The sequence below is a fragment of the Macaca fascicularis genome, chromosome 1, assembly GCF_037993035.2.
Source record: "Macaca fascicularis isolate 582-1 chromosome 1, T2T-MFA8v1.1".
Classification (NCBI taxonomy): Eukaryota; Metazoa; Chordata; class Mammalia; order Primates; family Cercopithecidae; genus Macaca; species Macaca fascicularis.
This window is the reverse complement of record NC_088375.1, coordinates 233,583,177-233,608,400: the sequence shown is the minus strand read 5'-3', so window position 1 is coordinate 233,608,400 and position 25,224 is coordinate 233,583,177. Positions and strand designations below refer to the sequence as shown.

Below are 25,224 nucleotides of genomic sequence, written 5' to 3'. Positions count from 1 at the left end.
CCACCGAGGCACGTCCGGAGCTCCTACTCCAGAGATGGGCTGGGGCCGGGGGCCAAGCGGGGCCAGCAGATGGGTGAGGGTGGAGGGCTGAGCGGGGCGGCAGAGGGCCTGTGTCAGCTCCAAAGCCCAGCCCCCAGGGGAAGGGCTGGCCTCTGCCGGGGGTGCCCCCAGGTCACTCACACCCAGGCTGGGTCTGACACCTTGAGGACCCCTCAGTGCCTCCACAGGTCGCCTGGAGGGCTTCCTGTTCCCCCTCCCGGAGCCCCTCTGCCTCACCCCCGCAACCTCCCAGGCTGGGTTTTGGGGTGACCTGGCTCCAGGAAAGGCCATAAGGCCAGGATGCCAGGGCTGGAGAGGGAAGAGGAACAGTGGCCTCCCTCAGGCGGTCCAGGCTCCACGGAGGGTCTGCTGGGGGCGCGGAAAGGACAAGGTGGATTCAGATTCCTGAGCCCCACCACGCAGGGGAGCGGGGACACCCCGTGCTGTGCTGGTGAGGGGCAAGGGGTCTCATTCCTTCCCCCAGTCAACAAGAACGGAAATTTTGTCCAAAACCCACCAGACCAGGATTACCCGTTGTTTAATCCTTTTGGTCTGCAACCGGGGAGCCTGGGACTGCACCCCCACGCAAAGCCCCAGCCTGGGGAGGGGGTGGCCACTGGGGAGAGGCTGCCCTTCGCTGTTACTCATTAACCTGACCCAGCGTCAGGGAGCCAGCAAGCGGCTGCAGGGAGCCTTTGCCAAGAGCAGGGCCAGGTGACCAGATGGCTCCCGGGTACCCCCACACAGCCGGGCTGGGCTAGGACCAGGTGCTGGGATGGAGGCTGCCAGGGAGGCACGTCAGGGCCTCGTTCTGCAGACCCAGGAGGGATCAGGGCAGCTGCAGGAGGTGGGGGGAGCCACCCCCAGGGCCTTCCCTTCACAGGCCCTGCAGACACCAGCCCAGGACCCGGAGGCCACGCACACCACCGCCGGCCGATGAGCGTCTTACCAGACACGGTTAGACCTGGCTCTCTGTCTAATACTGTCTGGTAAAACCGTCCATCCGCGGCCTGATCACCGTTAGAGGAGAGAGCTGCCTGCCCTGCAGCTCATCAGTGTGAAGCCGCCTCATCTAGGGCTCTCGTACCCCCTTCACTATGGCCTGTGCCCACCCGCAGCTCATCAGTGTGAAGTCGCCAGGGTCTGGGGCTCCTGTGCACCCCCCCCCGCCGCCATGGCCTGCGCCCACCCAGCCTCCCGGGGACCTCAAGCTGTAGTCCCTGGGCAGATGCTGTGGGCCCCATGGTATGGGCCTGGCCCCACCCCACAGCCCTCAGCCCCCTCCCCACCTGGGGAGGCCGAGACAGAAGCAGCTGCGTCCCCCAAAGTGCCTGAGCCCAGGGCAGGGAGCACATATGCCCGGCAGGGACAACATCACAGCCTCCCAGCAGCCAGGCAGCAGGACCCAGAGACCTCTGGGAGGTTCCTGGGGCCAGCCCTGAGCCTCGTCCTCCAGGGGCCAGCCCTGAGCCTCGTCCTGCAGGGGCCAGCCCTGAGCCTCGTCCTCCAGGGGCCAGCCAAGGACCAGCCGTGGGGTGCAGACCACACTCTCCCTCCAGGGACCATCTCTGGGGCTGAGGCAGGCGGGGCCAGTGCCCAGCTGCAAGGCCATGGGATAGGGAAGGCAGGTGCTTGGGGCCCCGCAGCCCTGCACCGGGGGCCCCTCCACTCCAGGCGACTCACGAGGTGTCATCTGGAGCTGTCCCCAAGTGGGGCTCTGTAGGTTGAGCCCCCTACGCTGGGGCCATCACCAGAGCCCCTTTCCTCTCTGGGGAGATGGGGCAGTCCCCGCAGGGCCAGCCGAAACCACCCCACAGGCTGCTGCCGCCTGAGCAATGTGTGTGCGGAAGAACTTGGAGTGCCACCCCCAGAATGTGGCCTCCGCCTCACCAGACCCCACAGGTGAGCCCTGGACTACAAGGTGCATGGAACACAAGCTTTGGATGCACCTTGAGAGCTCGGGCCAGGCAGGGCCACACCTGTGAGCCTGAGCTCGTCCAGCACCGCCCGGAGCTCGGGGACCTTCCGCATCCCAGCACCTCCTCGCCGCTGTGCCCGTCTGGCCAGTCCCTCCAAGCACCCCTCGGATGAAGACGCACCCCACACTGCAGTGGGGCTCACTCTCCACAGAGCCTGCTGTGTTGCACGGGGTGTGACAGGAAGGACCCTGCTGGGGCTTGCGGGGTGTACCCAGATCCTCCCTGCGCGCTTCCTCCTCCTCCTCTCCCCCCCCCCGTAAGCACTGGGAACAAAACAGAAAAAAGTCTTTGTATAGTAATAAAGCCTGCAGTTCACGCACCTATGCTTGGACCAGCTCCTTATTTTAACCACACGAGCACGGACCCCAGCCATGCAAAGGGCCCAGCTGAGGACAGAGCCCCAGACACTGCACCTGTCCCCAGAGGCCCTTGAGGTTCCTAGGAGAGGCTCCCTCCCTTCCTTCCCTCCTCTTTCCCTCCCCCTCCTCCTTCTTCTCTCTCCCTCCTTCCCCCTCCTCCCTCCCCCTCCTTCCTCCTTCCTCCCTCCCCCTCCTTCCTCCTTCCTCTCCTCCTCCCTCCCTCCCTCCCTCCGTCCCTCCTCTTTCCCTCCCCCTCCTCCTCCTTCTTCTCCCTCCCTCCTTCCCCCTCCTCCCTCCCCCTCCTTCCTCCTTCCTCTTCTCCTCCCTCCCTCCCTCCCTCCCTCCTTCTTTTGCTCAGGAATCTTCCCTGACTCTTCTGTGGCCAGCTCAGGTTGAGGTTCTGGGGGAAGGGGGAGCCCCTGAGTGGAGACACCTCAGCCTGTGCTGAAGGAAGCTACCAAGGGGGCAGCCGGTGGCCCTAGGGGGCCTCTCTGAGCAGGTGACCCAGAGTCACGTGAACGTCACAGCAGGAGCGGGGCCTGGGGACAGGATGGAGGCAGCCAGGGACCAGTGAGGAGGGCTTCCTGGTCCAGCCACACCTGCCCCAGTGACAGCCACAGGTTGGTGGTAAAGGGGCCACCTCCCTTCCAGTGGCAGGGCCTGGCCTGCCTGGAGACCCCACCCACTGCTCGGGAGGTGCCGGGCCTCCCCCACTCTGCCTGGCCCTGGGGGCCGCACCCACCTGGACCCACGGCCCGAGACCCCACTGCCCACCCGCCCTGCGCAGGAACCTTGCTGGGGTTACAGGTATCCGTGGCTGCCGCACCACCCAGATCTGGGGAGTAAGAGGTAGAGTTTTCAAGTTTGAATTCAGGGAAGCTGTGAGGGACGAGGTAGTGCCTGGCTGGGGAGCCTGGGGGCTTCTGAGGGCTCGTCGGCAGTGGGGAGTCCTCGGGCCTGGGCGGGGCCCCAGGGAGGGGAGGCTGCAGGGGTTGGGGGACCTGCCCGCTGCACCCCCTCTTTCCCCTGCACACGTGGAAACCCAACCCCCGAGGTGTTTGTCCAGGTCACGTCCTCCAAAGGCTGCTGCGCCACGAAGACGAACACGCAGCTCCCCTCCCAGCCCAGGGGCCGGGGCCCTGCCGTGCTCTGTTCCCAGAAGGGTCAGCTCTGGAGAGTCCTTTCCATCCCCCATCAGCTCCCGTCGGGTCACCTGCCCTGGCCTCAGGAAGGAGGGACACACGTAGGCCCCTTCCCAGAGCCAGAGCTTCCGAACCCGGATCTGCTGCTCCCAGCCTGGAGAGCCACAGGAGCCACTGAAGGGCCCTGTCACCCCCTCAGGCGGCCCTCACTCCCTGAAGGTCCAGCCACTCAGTCCAGGACCTGCCCCAGCCCCACCTGCCGCCTGACCTGAGGCTCCCAGAGGGCAGAGGGGCCTCCTGGGTCTGCTCTGCACCAGGGTCTGGAGGGACCATCCCAAAGCTTGAGCACCAGGCACAAGGTGGGAGTGTGGGGAGGGGCGAGGACACGGTTCCCAGCTGGACAGAACCAGGAAGACAGGTGGGAGATGCACCCCCCGGCCCCACCTCCGAGAGCTCCCTCTTCCTTCCAGGGGCTCCCCAGGGACAGGTGGGGCCCCTTCTTCCCCCACAGCTCAGGCTCCAGGGAGACCCCCAGGCTGCAGCCCCGGTGTGCGTCGGGGAGGTGATTCCGGAGCAGGCATCACGCTCTCGCAAGGTGCCTTCTCCTCCCAGCTGCTGAAAAACCCACGCAGGCAGGCACAACAGACGCTCATGCCCGCCTCTGGAGGCCAGAACTCCAAAGCCACGGGGCAGGCAGGGCTGTACCCCTCTGGGGATCCAGGGGAGGACCCCGTCTGCCTCCCCAGCCCCTGCCGGCTCAGGCGTTGGTGGCTGTGGCCGTGTCGCCCATCTCTGCCCCCCGGTCCCACGGCGTCTCCCCCACGTCTGCATCTCCTCTCTCCGCCTCCGTCTCAGGCAGGCAGTGGCCATTGATTCAGAGCCTGCCCAGGGAACCCTGGGCTATCACACCAGAGATCCTGACGTAACCCCCTGCAAAGCCCCTTCTTCTCAGTAAGATCACATTCGAGGTTTCAGGGCTAGGATGTGGTTGTCTGTTGGGGGCACCCCCAGCCCCCTGCAAGGGGACCCGAAGCAGAGGCCCTTCTGACAGGCAGAGCTCTGAAGGACACGGATGGGCGGGGGACACGTGGCTGGAGGCTCAGCGTTTGAGGCAGAGGGGATCAGACCATGTCAGGGGTCTTGCCAGGAGCCCAGGACTCCCAGACCTGATATCATTTGGTGTTTTAAAGAGACGGTGAGGGCAGGCGGGCTGCAGCGGTTCACGCCTGTAATCCCAGCACTTTGGGAGGCGGAGGCGGGCGGATCACCTGAGGTCAGGGGTTCAAGACCAGCCTGACCAACATGGAGAAACCCCGTCTCTAATAAAAATACAAAAATTAGCCGAGTGTGGCAGTGGGTGCCTATTGTCCCAGCTACTCGAGAGGCTGAGGCAAGAGAATGGTGTGAACCCAGGAGGCGGAGCTTGCAGTGAACCGAGATCATGCCACTGTACCAGCCTGGATAACAGAGCGAGATTCCGTCTCAAAAAAAAAAAAAATTAGCCGGGCACTGTGGCGAGTGTCTGTAATCTCAGCTACTCGGGAGGCTGAGGCAGGAGAATCACTTGATCCTGGGAGGCGGAGGTGGCAGTGAGCTGAGACTGTGCCATTGCACTCCGGCCTGGGGAACAGAGCGAGACTCTGTATATTAAAAAAAACAGGCCGGGCGCGGTGGCTCAAGCCTGTAATCCCAGCACTTTGGGAGGCCAAGGCGGGCAGATCACGAGGTCAGGAGATCAAGACCATCCTGGCTAACACTGTGAAACCCCGTGTCTACTAAAAAATACAAAAAACTAGCCGGGCGAGGTGGCGGGCGCCTGTAGTCCCAGCTACTCGGGAGTCTGAGGCAGGAGAATCACTTGATCCTGGGAGGCGGAGGTGGCAATGAGCTGAGAGATCCGGCCACTGCACTCCAGCCCGGGCAACAGAGCAAGACTCCGTCTCAAAAAAAAAAAAAAAAACAGAGAAGGTGAGGGTTAAACAAAGACACACACAGATAAAGGGCAGCTTTACAGCAACACAGGTACACTGCAAACACCTGCCAGGCGGGGACCAGCTTGATGCCAGAGCCCACCGCTGCCTACGGGCTGGGGTGCCCGTAGGTATGGGTGGGAGGGGCCTGGGCCGTAGGGCTTCATGATGGCCCTTGTTCCCGCAGAAGGTAATCGTGATGTTCTTGGAGTTTTTCCCAGCAGAGTGTGATCACGTCAGGTCGGGTGGGCTGTCCCTCACGGCCCAAACTCCCACTGAACGCTTCACTTTCGCCGAGGTCTGTGACACGGCGAGGGCTTACAGAACGGTGCAGTTTGGACGGACAGATGTGAGTTCCCCTCTGTGGGGCACTGACTTCTCTGAGCCCCCGGTTCCTGTTTGCAGAGGAGGGCACGGCAGCACCTCGTCCTGGACTGGGAGAGAGAACAGGGACCTGACCGGCTGAAGCAGAGAATGCTCAGGCATCGGCCGCTGGGTATTCGGCAAACATGGCCAGGGTGCACGGGAGCCTGGCCCGGGCCGGGTCCTGGAGTTCGGAGCATGGGTGGGGCCTGAGAGACGGCTCAGGGACCATCTGGGAGGGCCGGGTGGAGGGGCTCAGGCCCAGCAGTGACTGCCCATGAGACCCCTTCTCCAGCCTCAGCCCTCAGCCCTGCTTCCCAGGCTGGCCCCGCCCCTCAGCAGCCCCTCCCCGTCCTCGCAAACCCTTGCTCACCTCTGGGCTCCGGCTTCGTGGTGGTTGCCAGGAGACAGTTGCCACGGTGGTTGCCAGGAGATGGTTGCCAGGTCACCACTGTTGCTTCCTGGCCCAGGCTCCCAGGACATTGTGGGCTGGGCAGGTAAGGGCGCCCGTGGCCATCTGCCGGGGTCCAGTGGGCTTGGCCCCGCCCTCCTATGCCCTGCCTGCGGGTCCCCTCGGGAGGCTGCCCAGGAGAGGAGGCTGGGGAGGGGACCGGACAGGGATCGGGTAGGGTGGGGCCAGGCTGAGCCTGCTCTGCGGAGGCCACACTCGGGTCCCAAACCCAGCGCCACCATGCGAGAGGCTCGGGCCCAGGCCAGGCCAGGGAACCGTGTGTGTACTGGGCTGGGTGGGAGGGCAGGGCAGCCCTGGGACGAGCTCTGTGGCCTGGGACCAGGTCTGCTTCCCCAGAGCAAGTCCTGGACAGACGACTGCTTGAGACCACAGGGCGTGCATCCCCAGACAGCGGCTCTGGCCGGGAGGCACCGGTTCTTCGAACAATGTCAGTACCTTCCTAGGGCCCCAGGTGGCCAAGCTTAGATTCTTGGGGGGAGCTCGAAGCAGGACACCAACGTGTGGTCGCTTTTTGGACGATTTCTTCAGGTTTAAAAGTCTCCTCTGTTCATCCTACCGGGCTGCAGTCTCCTGCCGGTCTTTTCATCTCACCAGGTAAAAACCTTATTTTACAATTTATCGTAAGGTCGTGAGCTGAGTTTCCACGCCGCCTTTACACCGTGTCCCCATCGAGGGGCGTCACGACCATCCTGCACCCTGGGCGCCGCCGGCTTCCCGAGTCCCACCGCCATACAGGACGCGTCGGTCAGCATCTCGGAGTGAGACACTTTCTTTCCGGATTCAGAGTCACGTCCATCAGAGACTCCAAAACGCGTTTACTAGACGGACAGGCGTGTGGAGCCAGCGGCTTCTGACGCTCGGGAGGCTGCGTCCCACCTGCGTTCTGGCCCCGGGTTCACCACACACAGTGGGCAGCCGCTTAAGAAACCTTTAATTTCAGGCCGGGGTGTCGGCTCACACCTGAAATCCCAGCACTTTGGGAGGCCGAGGTGGGCGGATCACGAGGTTAGGAGTTTGAGACCAGCCTGGCCAACATGGAGAAATCCTGTCTCTACTAAAAATAAAAAAAATTAGCCGGGCGTGGTGGTGGGCGCCTGTAGTCCCAGATACTCGGGAGGCTGAGACAAGAGAATCGTTTGAACCTGGGAGGTGGAGGTTACAGTGAGCTGAGATCACGTCACTGCACTCCTTGACTTAATTTCCTTGACTTAAATCCCAACCCTGGTGTTGCATTTTTAATTCCCATCGGCTCTTTTGTATTCTCTATGCCTTTGCTTTAAAAGCATGCGGCCCTCTGAGGGGTCCTGTCTCCACCACCCCAGCCTTCTCCAGGTGGGCTTGTTTCCGTTTCTCCCCTTTCCTCTTCCTCTGTGTGTGTCTGCGTGTCTGTGTGTCTGCATGTCTGTGCGACTGTGTGTGTCAGCGTCTGTGTGTGTCTGCGTGTCTGTGTGTGTGTGTCTGCGTGTGTGTGTGTGTGTGTGTAGACATGTCTGTGTGTCTGTGTGTCTCTGTGTGTGTGTGTCTGTGTCTGTGTGTGTGTGTGTCTGTGTGTCTGTGTGTGTGTGTGTGTGTAGACATGTCTGTGTGTCTGTGTTGTGTCTGTAGGTGTGTCTCTGTGTAGGTGTCTGTCTGGGTGACAGACCGAGACTCTGTTCAAAAAAAAAAAAAAAGACCTTTAATTTCAATGAGAAAAAATAACAGCTCACAACTTATTTAGCTACTCGTGAACATAATAAGTACACAAAATTAGAAAAGCCCAAACGAGGCCTCATTTACAATGATTTACAATGAAATCAGCACCTGGCTGCCTCTTCCAGCTGCTGCTCAGACACGGAGGCAGTTTCCTGGGGGGGCGCTGGGTGCTGTGCTTCCGCTTTCCAACCGCCTGGCCGTTTCCAAACAGCACCTGACACTGCTGCTTCCGGAGTTTCCAGGGCAGAAATTCCCCACGGACAGTGAAAGGGGCTTGTCCTCCACATGCTGCCCTGTCCGTATCATCCCGCCACGAATGATGTTCGGGGCAGAGCTGCCCGGCCTCCCCGGGTGGTGCCCTTTGTTTTCCTCAGAGTTGGCGATCGCCTTGCTTTTCACACGTGCTTGTGTCCCCGCCTATCCTGAGCTGCCCCTGAGCTCTGCCTCCCCTCACCCCACAATCATCGCCACAGCCCTGTGGACCACGCGGTGTGTGACGGGTGCTGTCCTCACGTTACTTGTGGAAACTCCACCTTCACAGCAACCCTGCGAGGCTGCTGCTCCCAGCCGCTGTGCGGGCGGAGAGGGGAGGCCACTGCGCGGAGAGGGGAGGCCACTGCGCGGAGAGGGGAGGCCACTGCGCGGGCGGAGGGGGCGGAGAGGGCGGGGAGGAGAGGCCGCTGCGCAGGGAGGGGAGGCCGCTGAGCGGGCAGGGAGGGGAGGCCGCTGTGCAGGCGGGGAGGGGAGGCCGCTGTGCAGGCGGGGAGGGGAGGCCGCTGCGCGGAGAGGGGAGGCCGCTGCGCGGAGAGGGGAGGCCGCTGTGTGGAGAGGGGAGGCCGCTGCGAGGGGAGGGGAGGCTGGGGCACACAGGTCAGCTGCAAGCTCCCAGCTGCTGCATCTTCTCCCAGACACCTCACTCCTGTGAGTCTTCGAGGCTTCCCGGAGGGACGTCTCCCCACCTTTTCCCACCTCCACACGTGGTAGGCCAGGTATGGAATTCCTGGAATTCCCCGCTGGGAGCCTCCTGGGCTGGTTCCAGCCCTGTGTGTCCCCAGGAAGGCTGGAGGGCTGCTAGTGGCCTTGGTGGGCAGCCAGGGCTGGCCAGGACCACTGCCTCTTTCCTCCGGCTCTGGGCCTGTGTCTCCTGGGGCCTCCCCTCTCGCCTGGGGCTCCACGGTGGCCCTGCTGTGCAGCACCTCGGCTTCACACCCACAGCCCCAACCCCAGTGTTCGCTTCTGGGCAATTTCCTTGACTTAAAGCCCAACCCTGGTGTTGCATTTTTAATTCCCATCAGCTCTTTTGTATTCTCTATGCCTTTGCTTTAAAAGCATGCGGCTCTCTGAGGGGTCCTGTCTCCACCACCCCAGCCTTCTCCAGGTGGGCTTGTTTCCGTTTCTCCCCTTTCCTCTTCCTCTGTGTGTGTCTGCGTGTCTGTGCGTGTCTGTGTGTGTCTGCGCATCTGTGTGTCTGTGTGTGTGTCAGCGTGTGTGTGTGGGTGCCTGTGTGTGCATGTGTGTGTAGACGTGTCTGTGTGTGTGCATGTGTGTGTAGACGTGTGTCTGTGTGTAGGTGTGCTTGTGCACGTGTGTAGATGGGTCTGTGTGCATGTGTGTGTAGGTGTGTGTGCATCTGTGCGTGTGTGTAGACATGTCTGTGTCTGTGTGTAGGTGTGTCTGTGTCTGTGCATGTCTGTGTGTGTAGACATGTCTGTGTGTCTGTGTGTAGGTGTGTGTGTCTGCGTAGACGTGTCTGTGTCTGTGCGTGTGTGTAGATGTGTCTGTGTGTGCATGTGTGTGTAGACATGTGTCTGTGTGTAGATGTGCTTGTGCACGTGTGTAGATGGGTCTGTGTGCATGTGTGTGTAGGTGTGTGTGCATCTGTGCGTGTGTGTAGACATGTCTGTGTCTGTGTGTAGGTGTGTCTGTGTCTGTGCATGTCTGTGTGTGTAGACATGTCTGTGTGTCTGTGTGTAGGTGTGTGTGTGTCTGCGTAGACGTGTCTGTGTCTGTGCGTGTGTGTAGATGTGTCTGTGCATGTGTGTGTAGACGTGTGTGTGTGTGTAGGTGTGTGTAGACGTGTCTGTGTGTGTACACCTGTGTCTGTGTGTAGGTGTGTCTGTGTAGACGTGTGTGTAGACATGTCTGTGTGTGTGTGTGTGCGTGTGTAGACCTGTCATTCTCGTTCACACCTGGGAGTCCCTCTGATGATGCTGTCGGGACTGGGCAGCCCCTTTGGTTGTGAGTCAGAACTTTAGAGGATCCCCTTCCCCAGCAGGACTCCTGGGTGCTGAGAACCCATGAGAAGGAGCTGAGGTCTCCATTGAAGGCAGAGTATCGTACGCACGTGCCTGTTCCATGTCAGCGCAGGGTCCAGCCTCCTCCAAAAGTCCTCCTGTTCTGAGTGGGGAGGGTTCTCAGGGCTCCCAACTTCTTCCATTCGTGCCCAGCCCACCCTAGGAAGAGGGCGTGAGGCTCTCCCGGCCACAGGTGCGGGGCCCAGCCTGTGTTCTGCTCCTCCCCCAGGACGGGCCCCAGTGGCCCCACCCAGCTGGGTCATCGTGCGAACGGCTGCCTCGGTTTACCCGCCTTCCCCTGCCCGTGGGCTTCCTCGTTGTCTCCTTCCCTCCTGTCACTCAGGTGGGGCAGGGAGGGGCAGACACAAAGCCCTCGTGCAGCCGAAAGCGATGCCGCCATCTCTGCAGGTCAGGTCAGCCGCAGGGGCTGCCTTTGGAGAGCTCTGCCCCCAGCCTGGAGCCTCAGGCCTGCTCCAGCCTTCTCTAGCCTCAGAGCCTCCACTGCCGTGTGCTCCCCTGTCTCCTGGGCGAGTTCCTTCAAACCCTTGAAAGTCCTCACCTAAGCCACACGCGGTGGCTCACACCTGTAGTCCCAGCACTTTTGGAGGCCGAGGTGGGTGGATCATCTGAGGTCAGAAGTTTGAGACCAGCCTGACCAACATGGAGAAACCTGTCTCTACTAAAAATACAAAAAATTAGCCGGGCGTGGTGGCGGCGCCTGTAGTCCCAGCAACCCGGGAGGCTGAGGCAGGAGAATCGCTTGAACCCGGGAGGAAGAGGTTGCAGTGAGCCGAGATTGCGCCATTGCACTCCAGCCTGGGAGACAGAGCGAGACTCCGCCTCAAACAAAAAAAAAGGCCTCAGCTCCCAAGCAGCCCCAAGATGGCTTTGTTTGCTGGAGACGGCGGTAGCAGGATCTGTCAAGGAACTGGCTGAAAATTCCTGAGATGTTCTTGAGTCACAACACAGGAAAGTGCTGGGGACAGTGTCCTGGGGGTCGGGCCTGGCGCCCGGGGGCGGCCGCAGAGGAACCCGGATGGCAGGTACCAGGTGGCTGCACACAGCCCACAACTGGCCTCTGGGATCAGCAGCGGAGACAGAGGAGACCCCTGCTCGGGCCAGGGAGTCCCCCCACCCTCCACTCTTCAGGCAGGTGCCTCACCCGGCAGGCCTGACGCTGTCCTTCTTTCCAGCTGGCACCCAGGCCGAGCTCGCCCACGCCCGAGGAGCAGCTCCGGCAGGGGAGGACTCGCCCGGCAGAGACAGGGTGCAGAGACAGCCTCGGCCCCCCACGGCGCCAAGCCCCACGGCTGCCACGGAGGCAGGAGCCAGCCACCTACAGAGGCTCAAGTCCACGGCCCTGGGAGGCGCCCTTTCCTGGGCAGGGTGGGCCTGACTGCTTGCCCCATCCAAGTGCTGGGGCCTCGGGCTGCCCGAAGTTCCCACAGGAGGGTCAAAGCAGCATCTTCCCTGCAGGGCCCTCGGCCTGGCGCCCCCCGGCCAATGGCCCACAGCTGCACCCGGTTCGTCCATCGCCGGGGACCGCCCACTCGGACCCAAGCCGGCTCCAAGAGGGGCAAGAGACCAAAGATCCAGCGGCGGCCTCGGGCTCGAGTCCCAGGTGAATAGAGCAGCCCTCAGTGGCCTCCTTCCTCTCCAAAGCCAAGGCCTCCCTGGGACGGACTTCCATCCCCAAGGAAGTCAGTCGGTCTCATGGGGCAGGGGCAGGACCCACACACGGCCACGCCCTGCTGCTCCGAGAAAAGGCCCAGCTGTGGGCGCCAGGCTCTACAGGCACAGAGGGGAGGTGCGCGCTCCGCGGCCCAGGGTTCTGCCTGGCTGGCACCACCCCCATGGGCAGCCGCTGGGCAGCATTGCCTGTTCCCAGAAGGGCAGCCCCTCATCTCCCCTGCCTGACAATGGCCCCTTGGGTCACCCGTGACATCATCATGGACATTGTGACCCCTGCCCTCCTGGGACCATCCCTGTGTCACGTCTGCACCCAGCACTGGCCTCACAGCCTAGCCCCTGTCCTGCACCAGGCCACTGCCCTGTTGGTGAGGAGGGTGGGGGTCGACCTCCCTGCCCCCTGCTCCGAGCTCCCCACCCTGGCAGGAAGGCTGGCCCTGGAGGGTGGTCGCAGCCCCTCCCCAGGTGTAAGCAGTCCCCAGGCCGCCTGGTTGGGTCGGAGCTCGGGCTGAACTTGAGCCCCAAATGGGCCAGGGGGGTTGTCCAGGGTCTTGGAGAAATGGGCTGGGAGCGAACTGACTGAGCCATGTCTGGGCTGAGTGGACAGCTCCCGTAGCCACCCGGGTGGGACCCCACCCCGTTCACAGGCCCAGCCCATGAGAGGCCAATGGGGAGCAGCCAGGAGGAGGGACTCCCGTGTCAGCCAAGCCAGCCAGACCACGACACAGGTGGGCACGGCGGGCTGGACCTGGAGGGGGCAGGAAGAGTCTCCACCACGCCCGGACCCCCTGGGCTCCTGACCAGCCACCCGCCTGCAGACTCGGATGACACTGATGCCACTGGGCCCCCAGCTGCCCTCCTGGAGGGGCTCCTGCTGGGGGACGGGAAGCCATCGCCCCACAGCACGAGGCCGGGACCTTTCTTCTACATCGGAGGCAACAATGGGGCTGCGATGTGAGTAGGGGCCCTGGGCGGTCCTGTCCCGCTGCATGCCCACCGCCTGCTCCCAGGGCACAGCCCGGCCTCCGCTGGCCGCCCGCCGGCCTCACCCGGGCCCCCAGGTCACCCCCACCCCGGCCCCCCTGCAGCATCAGCTCCTACTGCAAAAGCAAGGGCTGGCGGCGCATCCAGGACAGCCGCCGGGAGGACTATGTGCTGAAGTGGTGTGAGGTGAAGAGCCGAGACAGCTACGGCAGCTTCCGGGAAGGTAGCGGGAGCCGGCGCCACGGGGGGCAGCCTGCAGGGGCCTCCTGGGCCGGAGCACAGGGCAGACTGGAGGAGTGGGGACCGAGGTCCTGCACGCCCTCCACACGTGCCCTGGCCTCTGACCTCCAGGAGAGCAGCTGCTGTACCAGCTTCCCAACAACAAGCTCCTCACCACCAAGATCGGGCTGCTCAGCACCCTTCGGGGGCGGGCATGGGCCATGAGCAAGGCCAGCAAGGCGCCGGGGGGGACCCAGGCCAGGTGAGTCTGCCCCTGCCCCTGCGCCTGCCCCGTCCCTGCCCCTGCCCCTGCCCCTGCCCCGTCCTTGCCCTGCCCCTGCCCCCACCCGTGCACCTGCCCCTGGTCCTGCCTCCGCCCCTGCCCGTCCCTGCCCTTGCTTCTGCACCTGCCCTTGCCCCTACCCCCGCCCCTGCCCCTGCCCGTCCCTGCCCCTGCCCTGTCCCTGCCCCTGACCTGTCCCCGCGCCCGCCCCCGCCCCTGCCCCTGTCCCTGCCCCGCCCCCACCCCTGCCCCATCCCTGTCCCTGACCCTGACCCTGCCCCATCCCTGCCCCATCCCTGCCCTTGCCCCTGCCCCGCCCCCACCCCTGCCCCATCCCTGTCCCTGACCCTGCCCCTGCACCCACCCCTGCACCCGCCCTTGCCCCTGCCCCTGCCCCTGCCTACCTGGGTTCCCAGGCTGGCCCTAGCCCCCACCCGTCAGCACCCTGAATCCACCTTCCACCTGTCATTTAGAGGGCCAAACGCCCATCCCATAAACCCAGCCTCTTCCCCTCGGCTAAACAGGGAAGATCCCACACGTCCCCAGCCCACTGGGCCTGACACCACCCACCCGTCCATCTCACAGACCCACCCAGCTACAACCCACCTGTCATGTGCCTTCACCCCAAACACTCGTCCATCCAAAATCCCACACCGTGCCACCGTCACCCGTGGGTGCCCTGAGTGAGGCCGTCCATCGCTCACCCAAGTCTGGGCCATCCATCCCAGCGACTTCGTCCTCCTGCTCCCAGCCCCACCCACTGCCCTTCTATGGACCCACCCATCCCTCCCCACTTCATTGGCCCAGACATTTTTGCACCAAGCACCTGCCCAGCCAACCACAGCTGCCTCCATCTGCACCCCCCGCCCCCAGTTACCCATGACGCCAGCCTTACACCCCATCCAGCGTCCACTTCCAGCCTAGAGCAACACAGCTGTTTCCCCTAGGCACCGCGGTCCACCCAGTCGCCTTCTTCCATCAAAACTCACATGTCCAGCCGGGCGTGGTGGCTCACGCCTGTAATCCCAGCACTGTGGGAGGCCGAGGCAGGTGGATCATGAGGTCAGGATATCGAGACCATCCTGGCCAACATGGTGAAACCCTGTCTCTACTAAAAATACAAAAAAATTAGCCGGGTGTGGTGGCGGGCGCCTGTAGTCCCAGCTACTCGGGAGGCTGAGGCAGGAGACTGGTGTGAACCTGAGATCCGGCCACTGCACGCCAGCCTGGGCGACAGAGGCAGACTCCGTCTCAATAAAAAAAAAAAAAAAAAAACCGTCACGTGTCCACCCACTCACCACCCGTGCCCCATCCCCCAGTCCCCACCCACTCCAAGCACCATGAGCTGGCCCCTCGGCCCAGGCCCTCTGTCCCCTGGGCTGCAGGCTGGGAAAGGACGCAACAGCACCCACCCTGGAGGACCTCCCGTGGACAAGCCCAGGACACCTCAGGCCACAGAGGTAGACTCACTTAGCCCAGCTGGGAGGGGCCCTTCAGACCGAAGTTCAGACCTAAACCTGGTGTAGTCTGAAAAGGAGAAAGCGGGGAGGGGGTCCCACACAACGGAAAACCACGAGCTAGAGTCAGAGGCTCAGCCCGGCCGGGCAGAGACCCACGCTGGCCGTCCGGTGAATGCAGAGCTGGGCGGGGCTGGGGCTCCCCCATCCCAGCCGTGAGGACGCTGCCACGAGCTGGTGTCTCATAAATGGCTGAGATGGTGCCAGCCGGGAGGGCAACCATGAGGGAAAAAGCAGCCAGCGGGAGGGTCCCAGGTGGGGGTCGGCAGCCGGAAGGACGCGGCCAGCAGCAAAGCCCGTGGGGGGGCCTGCAAAGGGGCAGGAAACGCAAAGTCCCCACAAGGAGAACGGCCACGGACGCCAGGTGCCAGTGCCTTCGCTCCCTCCCGCCGGGCCACAGACTGGGCCTCAGACCGCCCACCATCCTGGGGCGAAGGGACAGCAGCTCATCCTCCCGCCTCCCTGCCCTGCAGGGTCCTGAGAATGGAGGAGTTTTTCCCAGAGACCTACCGCCTGGACCTCAAGCACGAGAGAGAGGCTTTTTTCACCCTGTTTGACGGTGAGAGGCTGCTGGCGGGACACCAGGCTGGCCCTGGGGAGACACGGTCAGGGCTGCACCAAAGTGGGGGCTGGTGAGGGCAGGGCTGGGTCTGGAGGGGCTGCGTGGGGCTGGAACCAGACGAGGCGGTCAGGAAGGGGCCAGGGCTGGGCCCGGTCCGGGTGGGGGCTGAGGTGCTGGAAAGGGGAGGGAATGGCCTTCGTGGAGGTTGGGGTATGAGAGCACTGGGGCCAGGGCTGGAGCTTGGTCCTGGTGGGCGTGGTCGAGGCACGGGCAGGAGCTGGGGCCTGGCGTGTGGTTAGCGCGGGGCCAGGGTTGGAGTCGCCGGGCCTAGGGTCGCAGCCGGGAGAAGAGGGTCCTGGCCGCGCCTTGGGAGGACTGGGAGGGGCGTGGCCGGGCTGGGGGCGGGGCTGGTGGTGGGCGGGGCCAGGGCTCAGGCGACCTTCTCTGCAGAAACCCAGATATGGATCTGCAAGCCCACGGCCTCCAACCAGGGCAAAGGCATCTTCCTGCTCCGGAACCAGGAGGAAGTTGCCGCCCTGCAGGCCAAGACCCGGCGCGCGGAGGACGACCCCATCCACCATAAGTCGCCGTTCCGGGGGCCTCAGGCGCGGGTGGTGCAGAGGTGCGGCCGCAGGTGCCCAGAGCGGGGAGGGTCTGGGGGGCTGACCCGGGCCCTACTGGTGCGGTCAGCAGGGCCGCCGAGGAGCCCTTGGCCGTGGAAGGCAGCTGCACCACCAGCCCCTGTGCAGACCGCAGCCGGGCCCCGCGTAGTCAGCAGAGGGGAGGGGTCACACCAGGCCGGGGTCACAGACGCAGGATCCAGGATCGAGGGGTTGGTCAGTTTGTCCTTCAGCTGGGGCCCCCTCTGTCCCACAGGTGGCCTGGCCTGGGTGGCCTCCTGGCTGCCAGCCCCCTACTCCCCAGCCCAGTCAGCAGCTGCAGCCTGCAGGCCTATGGCCAAGCTGACCTCTCCTTTCCGGGGTGGGGGGCTTCCTCCGGAAAGCCCTGTGGCTGCACGAGGCTCACCCCGGCCCTTGTAGAGCTTCGCTCTGGCCACAGCTGCCGTCCACTGTCCCCAGCTTCCATCGGCTCCTCCTTCACGTCCCTCCACCTGGCATGCTCCCTCTCTCCACCTGGCGCACCCCCTCTGCCTAGCACGCCCCCCTACACACTGCCTGGGACCCCCCGGCCGCCCGCCTGGCGTGCTCCTTCCCTTCCTCTCCAAAGCTACTTCATGCCCTCCTCCTCCAGGCAACCCTCCAGGCTCCTACTGTGGTTAAGCCCTGGGGCACCGATCAGGGTGCCAGGCCCTTCCTTCCAATTCCCCTGACATATTCCGGCCCAGAAAGGCCCCCTTTCCCTGGAGGTCACACCTGGGTCAGAGGCCGGACGCTGAGGAAATGGCCCAGGCCTGGGGTGGGGTGTGAGGGGATGCAGGCCAGGCCAGCCCCGCGGCTCAGCCCAGCAGCCCCGATGTGGTGCCCCCAGGTATATCCAGAACCCCCTGCTGCTGGATGGGAGGAAGTTTGACGTGCGCTCCTACCTGCTCATCGCCTGCACCACACCCTACATGATCTTCTTCAGCCACGGCTATGCCCGCCTCACCCTCAGCCTCTACGACCCCCATTCCAGCGACCTCAGCGGCCACCTGACCAACCAGGTAAGAGTCCGCCGTAGGTGAGGGCCCTCCCTGTGGCCTTGGGATGAGATTAGAGGGAGGTTCTCACTGCTAGGGGATGCAGAGGGGGTGCGGCTACGGATGGAGGTGGCCCAGGCCTAGAAGTAGCCTAGGCTGCCCCCCGCCGGCAGTCAGCACTGCTTCTCCCCTCCCTCGTTTGCGCACAGCAGCAGAAGGGTGTGGCAGGGACCCCGCTAGCTGGGGAAAGGGCTCAGAGCCCTGCACCCCCCAGTGCACAGCCTGGCTCCCAAGCTGCAGCTGGGGTTTCTGAGGATGGTGTCTGGGTGGGCGTGGGAACCAAGGGGATTCCGAGGCCGTCAGAGGGGCCCGGTGGGCAGAGGTCTCTGGGGAAGGGCCTTCATGGGAGAGTCCAGGTAGGGGCCTTCTGTGAGGATCTGCGGGGTCTTCACAGCTGAAGGGGGGTCTCAGCAGATGAAGGTGTTTGTGGGAGGGTCTCTGCAGGCAGGTCACGGTGGGGCTGAGGGAGGCTCTCAGGGAACCCCCAGGGAACAGGCCCTCTAGGTTAGGGGAAGTTCTCCTGGGGACCCCCATGAGGGCAGGTGCCCTGGACACTCTGGGAGCCAGTCTCCAGGCGCCGTCTGCCCCAGTTCATGCAGAAGAAGAGCCCGCTGTACGTGCTGCTGAAGGAGGACACGGTGTGGAGCATGGAGCGCCTCAACCGATACATCAACACCACGTTCTGGAAAGCCCGGGGCCTCCCCAAGGACTGGGTCTTCACCACCCTCACGGTGGGTGCACGGTGCCCTCCAGCCCGGGGTGAGACCCCTCGGGGCGGGGGGCATGGCCGGGCTGGGCACCAGACACACAGACGTCCCTGGCGTGCATGGGCGGCTGCGCTAAAGCGTGACCTGACCGTGTGGAACCAAACCCTTCCAGCGTCTCCACTCCCTTAGCTGGTAGTGCCTGTCCCCAGCCGGCAAAGGCCCAGACGGAAAGCCCAGCCGGGGGCCTGTCTGCACGGGTCCCTCTGAGCAGCCTCCCCGTAGGGTCAGGGGACAGCTCGGCTTCAGTGGCAGCCACCGTGTGAAGTCTTTGTTCCTTTCAGATCCTCCACTTGGCAGGGCAGGGCCGACAGCAGCCCCGGGGCCAGGTGTCCTGGAGCAGCAGCAGCCCTTGCAGGTTCCTTTCCGTGGGGTACCTCCGTGCAGGCTGGACTCCTAGCTAAGGGCCATGTGCCGTGGGGTGTCCTAATTTTGCAGGGTTCCTTTCCGTGGGGTACCTGTGGGGTACTTAAAACAACCCTGGCAGCAAAGGCCCTTGAGCAGCATGGTGTGAAGCTGGGATTAAAACGGGGCTTGGCCGAAGGACTCCTTATCTGTCTTGGTCACCTCGGCCAGGCCCCGGAAGCGGCAGCCAGGGACGGTCCTTCCTCACCCACAGGCGCGTGTCACTGTGGCTGGGACGGCGGCACTCAGAGGAGCCTCCAGTTACTTTCCTCACATCTCCCAAATTCTCTCTCAATTGCGATAATTCACAGAACACAAAATTCACCATTTTAAAGTATGCAGTTCAGTAGTTTTTAGTATTTCAAAAGTTGTGCAGTTACCACCACCAATTCCAGAACATTGCATCACCCCAAAAAAGAAACACTGTACTAACAAGCTATCACAGCTACATTTCATCACCCCAAAAAAGAAACACTGTACTAACAAGCTATCACAGCTGCATTGCATCACCCCAAAAAAGAAACACTGTACTAACAAGCTATCACAGCTGCATTGCTGGCCAGCCCCAACCGCCGCTGATGGACCTTCTCTCTCTCCTGTCTCCTTTCTCTTAGCGCGGCGCTTTCAGGGTTCATCCACACAGTCCACGTATCCTTTTCTTTCCTTTCCTTTTCTTTTCTTTTTTTTTTTTTTTTTTGAGACAGTCTCACTCTGTCGCCCAGGCTGGAGTGCAATGGCACAATCTCAGCTCACTGCAACCTCCACCTCCCGGGTCCAAGCGATTCTCCTGCCTCAGCCTCCCAAGAAGCTGGGATTACAGGCGTGTGCTACCACGCCCAACTAATTTTTGTATTTTTAGTATAGAAGGGGTTTCACCATGCTGGCCAGGCTGGTCTCAATCTCCTGACCTCATAATCTGCCCGCCTCAGCCTCCCAAAGTGCTAGGTGTGAGCCACTGCGCCCAGCCATGTATCCCTTTCACACAACATTCCTTCATATGGGTGGACCATATTTTGTCATCAAGCCATGTATCCCTTTCATACAACATTCCTTCATACGGATGGACCATATTTTGTCATAAGTTGGTGGACGCTGAGTTTTATTATTGATCTATTATGAAATGCTGTTTGTATGAACATATATTTTCAGTTCTCCTGGGAAAATACCCAGGAATGGAGTCGTGGGGTCACAGGGTAACACACTTGAACTTAACCATGAACCACTTTTCCAGTTTCTCCAGATCTTGCCAACACTTGTTATTTTCCTTTCTTTTTTAAAAAAATCACCGTCCAGGGCCGGGCGCGGTGGCTCACGCCTGTAATCCCAGCACTTTGGGAGGCCGAGACGGGCGGATCATGAGGTCAGGAGATCGAGACCATCCTGGCTAACACGGTGAAACCCCGTCTCTACTAAAAAATACAAAAAAAACTAGCCGGGCGAGGTGGCGGGCGCCTATAGTCCCAGCTACTCGGGAGGCTGAGGCAGGAGAATGGCGGGAACCCGGGAGGCGGAGCTTGCAGTGAGCTGAGATCCGGCCACTGCACTCCAGCCTGGGTGACAGAGCGAGACTCCGTCTCAAAAAAAAAAAAAAAAAAAAAAATCACCGTCCAGTCTGGGTGCAGGGATACCTCATTGTGGGCTTCATTTCCATTTTGCTAATGACAAATAACTTCATGTGTTCACTGGCCAGCTGTGTATATGCTTTAGAGAAATGTCTATTCAAACGCTGTGGCTGGCCTTTATTGTCCAGTTGTAAAGGTTTATTTTGTTGTTGTTGTTTTGAGGCGGAGTCTCGCTCCATCGCCCAGGTTGGAGTGCAGTGGCCCAATCTCAGCTCACTGCAACCTCACCTCCCAGGTTCAAGAGATTCTCCTGCCTCAGCCTCCCTAGTAGCCGGGATTACAGGCACCCACCACCACGCTTGGCTAATTTTTGTATTTTTAGCAGAGACTGGGTTTCACCATGTTGGCCAGGCTAGTCTCAAACTCCTGACCTCAGGCGATCTGCCCACTTTGGCCTCCCAAAGTGCTGGGATTACAGGCTTGAGCCACCGCGCCCGGCCTTGAATAGAGTTATTTTTTAAATTTCCTTTTTAGATTATCCATTGCTAGTGTATCCAAATAAAACTGATTTTTGTGTGTTGATCTTGTATCCTACAACTTTGCTGAATTCACTTATTAGCTCCGTGGGTGTGTGTGTTCTTCAAGATTTTTATGTAAGGATCATGTCGTCTGGGAATAGAAACAGCTTTACCTCCTCCTTTCAAATATATATGCATTTTATTTCTTTTCTTACATATTGCCGGCTACTTCCAGAACAATTTTGAAAAGAAGTAGCAAAAGCAGTCATCCTTGTTTGTTCCTGATCTGAGGAGGTTTCTCATAAATACCCTCGTCAGGCTGAGGAAGTTGCCTTCTGTTCCCAATTGGTTAAGTGGTTTTTGTTAATATTATAGAAGGATGTTGAAATCTGTCAAATGCTTTCTCTGTATCCACTGAGATGATCATGTCTTATTCTCCCATCATTACATTAATGTGTGGTATTGCATTGATTAACTTTCATTTATTTATTAATTTTTTTTTTTTGAGACGGAGTCTTGCTCTGTCGCCCAGGCTGGAGTGCAGTGGCCGGATCTCAGCTCACTGAAAGCTCCGCCTCCCGGGTTCCCGCCATTCTCCTGCCTCAGCCTCCCCAGTAGCTGGGACTACAGGCGCCCGCCACCTCGCCCAGCTAGTTTTTTGTATTTTTAGTAGAGACGGGGTTTCACCGTGTTAGCCAGGATGGTCTCGATCTCCTGACCTCGTGATCCGCCCGTCTCGGCCTCCCAAAGTGCTGGGATTACAGGCTTGAGCCACCGCGCCCGGCCTGATTAACTTTCATATGACAAACCTCACCTGATGATAGGATTGAACCATTTAAATTTAAATATGCTGTTGGATTTGGTTTGCTAGTATTTTAATGAGGATTTTTGTGTCTGTGCTTATAAGCAATATTGGTCTGTAGCGTTCTTTTCATGAATGTCTTTGACTGGGTTGGTATTAAGGTAGCACTGGCCTCACAGCATGTTAGGATGTGTTCTTCCTGTTTTATTTTTGGAGTCTTTGTGAAGGATTGGTGTTAATTCTTTGTTTGGAATAATTCACCAGTAAAGCCACCTGGATTTTTCTTTGTAGGAAAGTTTATTATTATTATTACTAATACTACTGCAATCTTTACCTGTTATAGGTCCATTCAGATTTTCTAATCGTTAGTCTGGTCTGGTTTGTTTTTATTTATATTTTTCTTTTCTTTTTTTTTTTTTTTTTTTTTTTGGAAATGGAGTCTCACTCTGTCACCCAGGCTGGAGTGTGGTGGCGCGATCTCGGCTCACTGCAACCTCTGCCTCTCAGGTTCAAGTGATTCTCCTGCCTCAGCCTCCCAAGTAGCTGAGACTACAGGCGAGTGCCACCATTCCCAGCTGATTTTTTGTATTTTTAGTAGAGATGGGGTTTCCCCATGTTAGCCAGGATGGTCTCGATCTCCTGACCTCGTGATCCGCCTGCCTCAGCCACCCGAAGTGCTGGGATTACAGTAGTCTGGTTTGTTTTTTTTTAAGAATTTGTCCATTTCACTGGGCATGGTGGCTCACACCTGTAATCCCAACGCTTTGGGAGGCTGAGGTGGGTGGATCATGAGGTCAGGAGATCAAGACCATCCTGGCTAACACTGTGAAACCCTGTCTCTACTAAAAACTAAAAAAATTAGCGGGCATAGTGGCGGGTGCCTGTAGTCCCAGCTACTCAAGAGGCTGAGACAGAAGAATCACGTGAACCAGGGAGGCGGAGTTTGTAGTGAGCCGAGATTGTGCCACTGCACTCCAGCCTGGGCGACTGAGCCAGACTCCATCTCAAAAAAAAAAAAAAAAAAAGAATTTGTCCATTTCTTCTAGGTTATCTAATTTGTTTAGTGTACATAGTATTCCCTTGTCATCCTTTTAATCAATATAAAGTCTTTTTCCCCTGATTTTAGTACTTTGATTATTCTCTCCTTTTTTTTTTTCCTTTTTGGTCAGTCTGTCTAAGGCTTTATCAATTTTGTTGATCTTTTCAATGAACCAACTCCTGGTTTCACTGATTTTTTCTCTACTGTTTTCTATTCCATTTATTTCCAGTCACGTCTTTATTATTTCCTTCTTACTGCTTGCTTGGGGTTTCGTTTGCTCTCCTTTGTCTAATTTTTTTTTTTTTTTTTTTTTTTTTTGAGATGGAGTCTTGCTCTGTCATCCAGGCTGGAGTGCAGTGGCACAATTTCAGCTCATGGCAACCTCTGCCTCCCAGGTTCAAGCGATTCTCCTGCCTCAGCTTCCCGAGTCGCTGGGAGTATGGGCACGCGCCACCGCTCCCGGCTAATTTTTTTGTGTTTTTAGTGGAGACGGGGTTTCACCTTGCTGGCCAGGCTCGTCTCAAACCCTCTTTTTCTAATTTCTTAAGGTCAAAACTTAGGTTATGATTTCAGTTTTTTCTTCTTGCTTAAGGTAGGTGCTTAGTGCTATGAATTTCCCCATGACCACCACTTTTGATGCATCCATAAGATTTTGTGTGTTGTCTCCAAGTATTTTTATTTTTATATTTTATTTTATTTTATTTGAGATGGAGTTTCATTCTTGTCACCCAGGCCGGAGTGTAATGGTGCAATCTCAGCTCACTGCAACCTCGCCTCCCAGGTTTAAGCGATTCTCCTGCCTCAGCCTCCCGAGTAGCTGGGATTACAGGCACGTGCCACCACGCCCGGCTAATTTTTTTTGTATTATTAGTAGAGATGGGGTTTCACCATGTTGGCCAGGCTGGTCTTGAACTGCTGACCTCAGGTGATCTGCCTGCCTTGGCCTCCCAAAGTGCTGGGATTATAGGCGTGAGCCACGACACTTAACCTCAAAGTATTTTTAAGTTTCCTTTGTGAGCTTTTCTTTGACCCATTAGTTGCTTAAGGGCATGTTATTTAATTTCCACATATTTGTGATTTTTCCAATTTTCCTTCGGTTATTGACTTCTAATTTCATTCCATTGTGTCAGACAACATACTTCATTATTTCAACCCTTTAAAAAGTATTGAAGAATTGTTGGAGCTGGTGTGGCGGCACATACCTGGGATCCCAGGTCATTGCTTAAGCCCAGGAGTTTGAGTCCCACCTGGGCAACATAGCAAAACCCCATCTTTAAAAAAACAACAAACAAACTTACTATTCATTAAGTAAATAATTAAAAAAATCTAAAAACCACTTGAAACTTGTTTGTGGCCCAGCATATGGTTTCTCCTGGAGAATATCCATGTGCACTGGGGAAGGATGTGTGTCCTGCCTTTGGGGGGAGGGTTCTGTGGGTGTCTGTTAGGTCTGTTTGGTTTATCACGTTGTTCAAGTCTTCTATTCACTTGTTAGTCTTCTGTCTCTGCACTGAAAGTGGGATATTCAGTTGTCTGTTTCTCCCTCCAGATCTGTCAGTTTTTGGCTTTGTATGTTTTGAGGTTCTGTTGTTGGGTTCGTGTATGTTTATGATTATTAGATCTTCTTGGTTTATCATTATAAAACTTTTCTTTTACTCTGTAGTAATAATTTTTGTTGTAAAGTCTATTTTCTTTGATATTAATAGAGCCACTCCAGTTCTACTTTGGTTACCATTTGCATGGTATATCTTTTTCCATCCCTTTACTTTCCACCTATTTTTGTCTCTGAAACTTAAGTATCTTTTGTAGATGGTATATTATGTTTTTTAATGCACCCCGTCAATGTCTATTAATCGGAAAGTTTAATTCACTTACATTTAATATAATTACTGATAAGGTAGAATTTATATATGCTATTTTGTTATTTGTTTTCTATGTCTTATGTCTTTTTTGTTCCTCAGTTTCTCCATTACTGCCTCCTGTTGTTTTAGAGAGATATTTTCTGGTGTAACTTTTTTTTTTTTTTTTGAAACAGAGTTTCACTCTTGTTGCCCAGGCTGGAGTGCAATGGCGTGATCTCAGCTCACTGCAACCTCCACCTCCCGGATTCAAGCGATTCTCCTGCCTCAGCCTCCCTAGTAGCTGGGATTTACAGGCGCCTGCCACCACGCCCAGCTAATTTTCTGTATTTTTAGTAGAGACGGAGTTTCACTATGTTGCCCAGGCTTTTCTCAAACTCCTGACCTCAGGTGATCCACCCGCTTCAGCCCCCCAGAGTGCTGGGATTACAGGCATAAGCCACCACGTCCCGCTTAGTGTAGCATTTTAATTACCTTGTCATTTCTTTTACTATATGTTTTTGAGTTATTTTAGTGGTTATTCTGAGGATTGCCATTAATATCATATCTTAAATTTACTACAATTAGGGTGAGTCTGGTGGCTTATGCCTGTAATCTCAGTGCTTTGGGAGGCTGAGGCAAGAAGATCACATGAGGCCAGGAGTCTGAAAGCAGCCTAGGCAACATAGTGAGACCCCATCTCTAAAAAACAAAATTGGCGGCCGGGCGCGGTGGCTCAAGCCTGTAATCCCAGCACTTTGGGAGGCCGAGGCGGGTGGATCACGAGGTCAGGAGATCGAGACCATCCTGGCTAACACGGTGAAACCCCGTCTCTACTAAAAATACAAAAAACTAGCCAGGCGTGGTGGCAGGCGCCTGTGGTCCCAGCTACTCGGAGGCTGAGGCAGGAGAATGGCGTAAACCCGGGAGGCGGAGCTTGCAGTGAGCCGAGATCGCGCCACTGCACTCCAGCCTGGGCGACAGAGCGAGACTCCGTCTCAAAAAAAAAAAAAAAAATTGGCTCAGCATGGTGGTG

At 58.5% G+C, this 25,224-nt stretch overlaps 1 protein-coding gene across 7 annotated transcripts in view; it reads left to right on the top strand.

Annotated features, from left to right (window-relative positions):
• TTLL10 (tubulin tyrosine ligase like 10) overlaps positions 1-25,224 on the top strand; it is a 34,901-nt gene that overhangs the window by 5,403 nt on the left and 4,274 nt on the right. Inside the window, exons 1-12 of one of the 7 annotated variants that reach the window (XM_045382311.2) lie at positions 6,329-6,751; positions 6,853-6,918; positions 11,504-11,696; positions 11,787-11,931; positions 12,647-12,953; positions 13,088-13,206; positions 13,335-13,464; positions 14,871-14,945; positions 15,476-15,561; positions 16,015-16,186; positions 17,053-17,224; positions 17,851-17,991. In XM_045382311.2, the coding sequence (XP_045238246.2) occupies positions 6,750-6,751; positions 6,853-6,918; positions 11,504-11,696; positions 11,787-11,931; positions 12,647-12,953; positions 13,088-13,206; positions 13,335-13,464; positions 14,871-14,945; positions 15,476-15,561; positions 16,015-16,186; positions 17,053-17,224; positions 17,851-17,991 (1,608 nt within the window). In that variant the 5' untranslated portion in view covers positions 6,329-6,749. Of the gene's footprint in view, positions 1-6,328; positions 6,752-6,852; positions 6,919-11,503; positions 11,932-12,646; positions 12,954-13,087; positions 13,207-13,334; positions 13,656-14,870; positions 14,946-15,475; positions 15,562-16,014; positions 16,187-17,052; positions 17,225-17,834; positions 17,992-25,224 lie in introns of those variants that run through there. The other 6 variants (XM_005545127.4, XR_012427730.1, XM_045382305.2 and 3 more) reach the window with 6 other exon arrangements.